Source organism: Echeneis naucrates, chromosome 14, assembly GCF_900963305.1.
Source record: "Echeneis naucrates chromosome 14, fEcheNa1.1, whole genome shotgun sequence".
NCBI lineage: Eukaryota > Metazoa > Chordata > Actinopteri > Carangiformes > Echeneidae > Echeneis > Echeneis naucrates.
Window position 1 is genome coordinate 3146238 of NC_042524.1, and position 10314 is coordinate 3156551.

The 10314-nt window shown below is 40.3% G+C and overlaps 1 protein-coding gene across 3 annotated transcripts; it reads right to left on the reverse strand.

Moving 5' to 3' along the window:
* Window positions 1–35: 35 nt before the first annotated feature.
* Window positions 36–9665, reverse strand: LOC115053796 (adapter molecule crk-like). 3 transcript variants are annotated; one of them, XM_029518585.1, is made up of 4 exons: window positions 9334–9665; window positions 7058–7454; window positions 6834–7009; window positions 36–4783 (listed from the first exon to the last, which is right to left on the reverse strand). In XM_029518585.1, the coding sequence occupies exons 1-4, from the start codon at window positions 9556–9558 to the stop codon at window positions 4649–4651; spliced, it is 933 nt and encodes a 310-aa protein (XP_029374445.1). In that variant the 5' UTR covers window positions 9559–9665; the 3' UTR covers window positions 36–4648. The 3 variants fall into 3 exon arrangements, with proteins under 3 accessions (XP_029374445.1, XP_029374444.1, XP_029374443.1); XM_029518584.1 differs by having other exon boundaries at window positions 6834–7435; window positions 9369–9665; XM_029518583.1 differs by having other exon boundaries at window positions 6834–7435; window positions 9339–9665.
* Window positions 9666–10314: the final 649 nt, after the last annotated feature.

Here is a 10314-nt window from a genome sequence, read left to right on the forward strand (position 1 = left end):
TTGTGGCGTCAGTAATGTAGAACCAAAACTTACAATTTGGTATATTTTTATTGACTAGGTATATTAACACAATACTACAGAAAATAAAAAGGCAAAAATTTACTTCAAATAGTACATTTTCATAACACCTTGACATATTGTACAATCTCAAGAAAAAAAAAAAAATCCTATTTTGCATCTTGCAATCCTCTTCAAAATTAGATGAAGTGGCACAAATGCAAAAATATTTGATTATAACCCCCAAAAATATTATTTGGCATGTTGAGTCTTGAGCTGTGAAGGAGATAAGGTGCATATTGTAGAATCAACAGTGGTATCTCATTAAAGAAAAACATTTAACTTTGGTAGTTACAATAACGTCATGACTATAAAAAGAGTTTTCCCTCAAAGGCAAAAGTTAGTGAGAGTTCAATGCAACACCCAATTAACTATTTAGATAAAGGTATTACAACAAGTAGAAAAAAAAAAAAAAAAGATTGACAAAAATTGAGGGGTACAGAAAAAAAAAGGACAAACCGATCAGTGAAACACAACCACTTCTTTCCTTTCAAATAAATAGTGTGGGAAATGTGACATCAACTTTATATCCTACTGATGTAAATTTCTGGCATGTTGCATTTTGAATTCAGATTATTTTAACTTACAATTTAGAATCATGCATTAGATGGCTTAAAGCATTTTGTTTTTACCTCTGTGATGCTTCTTTGGGTTTCTGGATAGTCCACACCACAATTTAGATTTAAAAAAAAAAAAAAATCTTGCCCCCCCGCACCCCACCATATTTTCAGCAGTACACTTTATTTCACTGTTGTCACTACCAGTCATGTAGTGTCGCCTATATACCCAGATAAGCTCCACACAGCTTCTCTGTGCTAGTAGTTAAAAATATTGTAACACATACATGTCCATTATCAGCATACTATCTCATAATGTTGATCAATTCAAATATTTTGCTGAGCTCACATTCTATCTTAGAGAAACATGCAATATGAGAATTTGAACTATAGCAGCTGTTTATTCAAATATATGGGGCTGCAGAAGAGCCACAGCTGTGTCTCAAAGGTCTCAATAAACATACGGTAAAAAAAATATATAAAAATATGGCAATAATGTAGCATTAAAAAAAAAAATCCTTAAAATTATGCCTCAAAAACAAAACTAATTAAGAAAACGTTTCACAATTTATAAAAACATTGTAAACTCAGGACTATATTTTAGGACATCTTGGATCAGATGCTTTAAACGCTGTGTTGGATTAAGACTGACTTGTTCTTATAAAAGCAGAAAAATGGATATGCAGCATTATTAAAAAAAATAATCATTAAAAAAAAAAAAAAACCTGATTTCAGCTATCAGCTGTGAATGGACATAAGTGCAACACCTCTAACTGCACTACAAAATTTAAGGTGTGGCACTGAAAGGACAAGATCAGTGGCAAAGCTCTCCACCAACAGTCAGGGTAACGGTCCTGTGACTGCATCTATAATATCGGCACAGCAGGTGTTTAGGCCTATGTTTATTTTTTAGATTTTCTGCTTTACCATATTACACTCATCTCCTTAGGAATACCATGCACATGCTGTTTTAATGAGATATAGGCCATCTCACTGTATGTAGCTTATAACGAATGTGTGAAATGATACTTGGTTTGTCTGTGTGGACATCGTTTATGCATCTGACCCCAGGACTTTTGTGTTTTTGGAGAACAATATAAAATATATTTTTGTGAGCGCTCCAAGTTATTCCTTTTGTAACCTATCAAAAACAAAACAGGCTTCGAGTCATTTCCTATTCAACTCTTCCAACCCATGAGAGATGAGTTATCTCAGTAGATCCTCTCCAGTGACCGGCAAAAAACAAACAAAACAAAACAAAACAGCATCGACATGTAACTGGGGTTTGCCACTCATCATGTCTCTACTATAGTTTAGTATTGCCAGCATAAAATAAACATTCACTGCATTCGGATTTAATGGAAAATATTAGCCGTTTCTGACTTTGGGAGACTAAAGTGCAACCCAATTTTAGTCTCCTTAAACATGTGAATAATAGGACTATACCGATACATTTTCTCTCAAAAACAGTGTTATTGTCACCGGTAACAGCATTTCAGCAGTCATAGCCATTTACCACATATTAAAACCTTTTTCAAGCCACCGTATTGGTGTTCAATAGCTTACAGAGACGATAACAGTAAAGAGGACAACCAACGACAGCACATTTGTCAAAAATAGGATGCTGGAAAAGGACATTGAGTTGAGAAACAGACTCTTTCATGGTTTATTTCCATAATGACATTGCTCTGGCCAGTGTGTGTTTTCAGAAGGAGCTTTGTGCGTAGCCTGCATTTTTCAATGTGGACAAAAGCTGATGAGAAACAATAAATCGGCAAGTGTCAATCACAACTCCTTGGTGGCACAAGAAATGACAACGTGACATTCTGTTTAACAAGTATATAAAAAAAATTCAAACGCAGCAGTGCTAGGGTGGATTTTCTGTTTCTTTAAAACATTTGCAACTGATAATGTCATAAAAAGAAGGAAGACAAAAAAAATCCCCCAACCTTTCTCGTCTTACATAAAAACAAAATTAAAAAAAAAAACTGCCTTGGGGGATTCGCCTCTCCTCAGTGACAAGGTGATTCTTTCAGACTGCTACATTTGAAGCCATCCACATTGGAACTGAATAGTGTTTTTTAAAACAGGAACCAAAAATTACAGACGCATAGTCTATGGCAACAAAGAATAAAACTATCAAATGTAAGGGAAAATAAAACAGGTTTACAGTATCTAGCAATGGAAGGTGTGAGTGTGTATAGTGAATTCTATCATATTTTCCACTTTCAGTAAAAAAAAAATAAAAAAAATAAATAAAAAAAACAACTCTGTAGTGTGGATATTATGAAATGAGTTGGTAAAGTGGTCTTTGCCATTTTTCTCCATGAGACGAAGTCTGTTTTTTTGCTCATTTTGTTCTGAGGTTCACAGTCTAGCACTACAAAAACTCACTAGTTCATGATTCTTAGAGAGAAGCTGAGTGTTTCATCTCCTGTGTGCAATTGATTTTTTTCCCTTCTGTGTATGAATGGGATACAGTGGGTGGGAGGATAGGCAGATACGGCAGGAAAGGAAGAGTAGGCTGACTCTGCTATGAATGCGCAGTGCAAATTTCAATACTGGGCTGGAGGTGTGTGGACTAGGGTTCGACTGATATCGGTTATCAGCGCCTGACACTGCCCATTGTGACCTGAATCGGAGTGTAGATTCAAACTCTTTGAATGTCTGTTTTTGATTTTTAACTTGTCTGAAAGTCATTTTAACACCTTTAGTTTTGTTCAGAGCAAAGAAAAAAAAAAAAAAATAAAACATTATTGCCTTGTAGTTCTTAATCCTTCTGTTTCCAAGCAAAAAGCTGTAAACGTTACACAGTATGAACCAACAGCTGACTCACTGACTGGACAGTTTTCGTGACTCAGTCTGCAGCTCCTTACTGAGTCTTGTGTTATAATGACAAACAGTTCATCAAGAAATAAATGCTTATAGGAGCCATGAGTTAATGCCACAGAGCCTTATAAACAACGCCCAACAGGTAAAAACAAGAAGATAAAGAATCATCTTGTGCTGGAACGTCATGGGTGGTCGTTTCACGTTGCTCAATTTTTAATGAGAACTAAACTGCACGGAGCAGGACAGATGCACAATACACCTTCAAATGAATTCTTATTACTTGAGAGACCAATCAGGGAAGGCCCTTGTATTCACAAGCCGGCATGCACACTTCCTACCAGTCAACAGATTAGATGAGTAATTATATGGATCATTGGAGATCCAACAGTTCCCATTCAGATGGATTTTATAGTAGTTTAGAATTAATGAAATCATATTCAATACCTCAAAATGCTGAATTTGGTCCCTCCTGCAGTCGCCCCATACACAAAGCACACTGCATGTTTTCAGGTGGTTTTGGTCCAGGGGTGTTTTTGGCCCCCCCAAATTGACAGACACCAGCCAAAAGCAGTTGATCAACTGACCCCGACACCAAAACCAAACACTGTCTTAGTCCTATGCTAAACATTTCACAAAATGTAAATAAAACTCATTGGAAGTTGTTGACTTGCTGTTCTCTCTTTTGACTTAACTAAATTACTGTTTGTCTCTGTTTCGAGTGGTGGAGTTAAACCAGACTGAACACACCTCTCTCTATGCTGGATGCACGACAGATGAAACAGATGACTGATCATCCTGGTGACTCCGGATAAGACAACACACGACTGTGCTCGATTAAAGTTTGACACCAATAAATAATAAACAACTATATTTCACTGTCTACCTGATGGAAATATTTAATTGCAGGTTTTGGTCGAAGAGGAAGGCAACACTAGTTATGAGTAATCCTAACTAAGGCTAATAGGCAAACCGATATCAGTCTGACCTTAGTGTAAACTCTTTGTATGACCGACGTCCATCAAAATGACATTAGGCGAGATCACCCAACATGCCTTGCGCTGGCAGGGTCAGGAGTGCTTGATCGGTTTAGCTCATAGGTTCAGATGCGGTGTGCTTGTATAAATATTTTTCTTTCTTTCTGAGCATGAGGAGGTGGCCAAAAGAGAAGGGACGTGCTCAGGTGATGGGAGTGCATGTGTTTCTCAGCTCTCGTCGTCAGGTTGGTGTTGTTCCAACAGGCGAACATGGGTGAAGGGAAAATGGCCTCGTTTGCCCTTGCACTCGCCCTCCCACTGGCCGTTCACGTTAATCTTGGTCACTTTAACCATGTCTCCCACCTGTCAAATGATGGAGGAAAAAAAAAAAAGAGATGAGACAGGGGCTAAATGGAGGGATGTAAATGACAGTAAGACACTTTCTCTCTCTCTCTCTATTGTGCAGTGACAGGCAGAATCAGTTCATGCAAGCCGAACATATCAGTACAATCTCAATGCCAGATGGCAATTCTATCAGGCAGAAGGGGAAGTACTGACAGAGAATTGACTGACTCACCTTCATTTTTAACATTGGAACACAAGATAACACAATATACATTCTTATTATATCAAATACAATAAGCTCAAAGTGAGTCAGTCGTGAGTCTTTGAGCCTGGCAGGCATTCAGTCTGGTTCATGATGCCATTAAACCTCTGCCAGTTGTACAGTTGCCATTTGTTTCACGCAATTCCTTCAGCCTGACATTGTGCTCATGATAAGCAGCTTCTGTTTGGGAGGGGAGGCTATTTGCTCTGGTTGTAATTAATCAGATAGCTTGGAAACATGCTGATTCAGGCATTATTACTTCGTCAAGTCAACTTAAAAAGAATATGTAGAGCTGCATCATCATATTTCTGTCGCTACTTTTCATGAATATATCTGAACAGCTTGCTGTGTTAAAACCCACCGCATTCCCTGGCCTACCTACAAAGCTGCCATCTGACAACTGTTTCCTCCAACCAGGAGCAAACTGCAAATAAAAGGGCAAACAACGAATTTATTTGAAATCCCGAATAGATCTTAGATAAATTCAATCATTCAGACAACTGAAGGCCACGGCAGCTCAAATACGCAGACATGATCTTACATTTTACGTGTTATTTACATGGGTTGCTCGTCTGCCTGGTGTAATCTGGCATAAATGTTAATTGCATAAGAAACTACTTACAGTGACTGAAACGTAAAGTGTTGAGCAATTCAAGGTTATGAACTGCAAGACACACAATACACTTAAAGAAGGGTTTAATTTCACAATAATGCTTCCAGGTGTAAATTACTGATTAATTGCTGGTTATTATCGACAGCGGCAACATTGTGATGCTAAACTGCAGTCTACATTAGAGCAGACCTCACAAATATACTGTGACCCATTTTAACAGCAGAGGTTCATAAACACTCAGTGCACTGTCATCTAGTCTGCTCCATCTCACATAGCGGCACGCATACACACCGTCTGACACTCTTGTTAAATCAAACAAAAGGGCGCCATCTGTGTTTTTGAGAAGATTCAAATAAACGGGTCTAAACAGAGAGCACCGTGTGCCTCAACAACTGACAGCATTGGAATTTAAAGGGTGGATCTGCTGAAAAGTTGGTGCCAAACCAGCTCGAGTCCAAGGGTAGACTAGGTGTGGGGGGAAAAAAAAAAAAACATACTGCAGTTTAAACATGCTCTGTTGTTGGTTCAGGAGATACACCGTCACCACCAATGCGATCTAATAATCACCCAGTGTCCTGTATAACGACTAGCTAGCTACAATTGAAGTAGAGTAAAATCAGTTAAATCGTCAACAAGCTATTCAAAAGAAAGTCTAAAAAAATTATTTTAATGAGCAACCAATTCATTAATTTTTTAAAATTAAAACAGGCGCATGTGATTAAAAAGTGCGAGCTACTTTAGCTAGACTCCCAAAACAAAATCCTGCCCAGCAGTAACTTCTTACATGATCTAATGTTTACATATTTATTAATCTGAGAAAACTGTTTATTTATACGCTCCAAGAAAACCACTAATCCTACTGTGCCTTGTTTCACCAGTAGCAATGAATGTAGCTTTCACATTAATCAAATGGGCCATGATGTGTACATAAAGAAGAGCCATTATAAAGGATCTGTGTCTGCCTTTCTCTATGAAGCCACCCCACTGTGCGTGTCTTCATGTGCGCTGTCAGCCTGCATTTGTAAAGATACTTTGTGTGTATGCTCACATGCATGAGTAAGCCATTAACAATCAGGACAATCTAGGCTGCTTCAGCTTAGACCCACAAAATAAATAAATAAATAAATAAAAGGAGGAGAACAGTGAATAGAAGGACAGCCTTGGAGAAAATGAATGGTGGGTGACATTGCTACCTCCAGAGCAAGCGCCGTCTTGTCGTAGGCATTGGGCACCCTCTTCTGAATGGCTCGGGCATAGACAGGCCCATTCTGTAGGTTGGGCAGCTGAGTGTTGACTACTGGCTGAGCATACTGGCCTGGGTCACCTAGGGGGTTGGCCGGCGTGGGCCCTGTTCCGTCTGTGCTTCCTACTACCCCTCCAATTTGCCCCCCCTGTCCAGTCCCCACAGCGGGGGGACCCAGGCCGGCAGCAGTGGGCGAGGCTGGCCGGTACTTCTCCACATAGGGCACGGGGATCATCCCGGCACGGCCCTCCTGGTTCGCAGCATTCCACCACTGCTCTTCAGGTTTCTCCAGCACACGAAGAATGTCACCTTTTCGGAAGGGCAGGTCCTCCTCATCATTGCCAGGGAAGTCAAACAGCGCCCGGACAAACTCAGCCTCCTCAGGCTGCTGTGGGACACCAACAGAGGAGCTGATGAAACCTGTGTGCTTGGCTTTGCTCACAGGCTCTATAAGTGTAGTTGTGTCCAGGTAGTGGATCTTATAAAACTCCAGCAGTGTTGCCAACGCATCAAACTCCTGATCCCCGATGCGAAACCGAGTAGGAGCCAAACCTGGCAGAGAGAGGGAGATCTTGTGAGCTTGTTTAAGATAAAATTTTAAAGAAAAAACAAACTCAACAAAATACGACCTGTGAACCGAGCAAGAAGGCCAATGCTTACTGGCAGCACTGACCGGCTCACGTGGACATTGTACCAAAAAACTAAATCGCAGATTTTAACATTTTATCAAGCTGTTTTCTCACATGAACACTGCCCAGAGATTCTTTGGATATTGTCTGCCAATGACTGTGGAGAAGCAGGAGATTGAAAATGTACAATTCTTTCTCACTGAATGGAAATGCTCAGTTTGGTTTAGGTGTGGGGCAACAGTGAAGTGAGCATGAGGTGGAATAGAAACGTCATAACACACTAATTCTGCAGACAATGACCTGCTCTATTTACACATTGACTCATTAAGAAATTAGTGTTCAAAATTCTGCTACTAAAAAGGTAACAGAATCATGTCTGTTTAATCTCTCATACATTGTCATACAACCTACTTTTTAAATGATTTCACTTTCTTAGAAAACATGACGAGCTCACGACAGTAACTGAACCAAAGGATCTGCAATATTCATGCAGCAGTGGGACGACGAGGATCCCAATGACATACCCAAACAGGGGTAGTATTGTTTCAGCATTTCACTATAATTAACAATGATAAAACCATCCTACATGATAAGGCAATGCATTCAAAATCTACAACAAAACACTGTTAGTCCATTGATAGACGTGTATCCTGGTTTAACTAATCAGAGAAAGGCTGTTGCACTCATTGCCTTTGCCGAAAGGTATTTAAATGTCACTAGAACGCAACAAGATCAACATCTTTGTTTGATTTGACCAAAATTTGGTCCCAGGCTTTATTCTCACTGAAAACCCATCTCAGGAGGGTACTGTCCTCACAAACTGATCCCTTACTTACCCATTCATGCAGCCTAGCGTTACATAAAGTCATTTTTCATCCCGTCATAACGGCCCATCAAAGGGAGGCAAAGGAAGGCCAGAAAGGACAAGAATTGTGCAACAGGCATAAGCAGCAAAGGCACGGCAGCAGACCTGTTGTGTGTGCAACAGGGCAGGATCACAGACATTCCTGAGACACCAATCTGAGCAGTCATCCTCCAGTTGTGACAGCCCAGCCTGCACAGTTCATTCAATCTGTGCAGCAGCTCCAGCTCCAGCAGCAGCCCAACCCACCTCACCACCTCCGGCCGAAGGTCTACCGTCCTGCTGCCTAAACATGGACAAAACACCGCCTCAGCCCTCAGTCAGAGAGGGGGGGGGGGGAGACAAACGAGCTGTATAAATTCAGCGTGATTAGTTGCTGACAGCCACCCAGCCGAGCGGTTAAGTTTTGGCCAGACTCCATTTAAAAACGCCATCCACTCCACTTTGCTTAGCAAATACACAGTTTTTACAACACAGCTCGGTAAATCTACAGAAATCGGGTTCAACTTTTACATCTGATACAAGGAGATTGGCTGCCACAAATGAATAAAGAAAATCCAGACATACTTTAATTCAGAAATAAGCGTTTTTTAGTCATGCACTAAGCTAAGCGGTTAGCCAAATAAACCGCGACGAGCGGTGCAAAGCTCGTGTTTAATGTTTAATTTCTGCTCAAATTGGAAAAAGAAACTGCAAAACACTTCAGCCGACATTGAGTTAGCAGTCGTATAACACAGAAATATTATAAAAAAGCCCGATGAAGGAATTAGTATTTGCAGATTTACAGCGATCCGGCTTAAATTGGACATTTCACAACGGATGTCAGAGAGTGAGACGTAACGGAGCTAAATCCAACTTATCAAGAGTTGAAACGAAAATCCTCGTTGAAGCATCAGTTAGCTGTGAAGTCGATGTGCGTTTTGTTTGTGTTTGTTTTTATTTTATGGACACAACTGGACATTACCTGAGCCAGACTGCCGGTTGTTGCTGACGCTGTTGATTATATAATGGGACACTTTGGAGTTCTCCGACACGGACAGCACGTAGTCACCGGGGCTGGTTATGGAGTCCCTCACCAGAAACACGCCGTGCCTCTGTCCCTGGAGAAGAGAAACCGCCTCCTGGCGACTCAGCCGTCCCCAGTACCAGCTCGTACGGTCTTCGGCGTCAAAGTTACCGGCCATGGCTCTGTGTGAAGTCCCGTCCTGAGGCTTGAGGCCTTTCCCCTTCGCCTCTCCTTATCCGCAACTCATACAAAAAACTTTAGTTGGCTAACGCTGCCGTTGGGAAGAAAAAAAAAAAAAAAACAACAACAACAAAAAACTAAAGTTTTATAAACTTCGGATAAATAACGTCGGCCGAGTTAAGGCTGCACCACCAACCCGAATTCTCTGCTGGTTTAAGCGTTTGAAATTGGGACTAAAATATTCACAAAAACTAATGTGCAACAAGAAACTCCCGGACTGAAATGGCGGATCCCGGGAAACGGTGACCTCATCGACCGGAAGTGATGCTGGTCAATGGGAAGCGCTGCGTTCAAGGCTCCTCGGGAAAAACGGCAGAAAAACGGCCAGATGTGGCGCTAATATTTATTATATAAAAAATATTTTTTACATTTCCACCTCTAATGATGTTTGAGTATTTCTTAATAGTAATTTGTTTAATGGTTGTAACATTTTTTATTCCAGATAAATGAGAATGGGGCTGTGGCGTCGTAAATAACGCGCAGGTTTGAAGCCGTAAACGCACCACAGTTAAACTGCTCAAAATCAGTTTAATAAAGTTTTTTAGGGCGTAAAGCAGAAATTTATTTTATCCATTTCCTCCTTCAAAAATAAAAAAAAAAAAATGTCTTCCACCTTTCTATATTTCGTCTTCTTTCATTCTTTCCCAATAAATAACGAATAATGAATGAATAAAACAAAGTCCAACCACCCTAA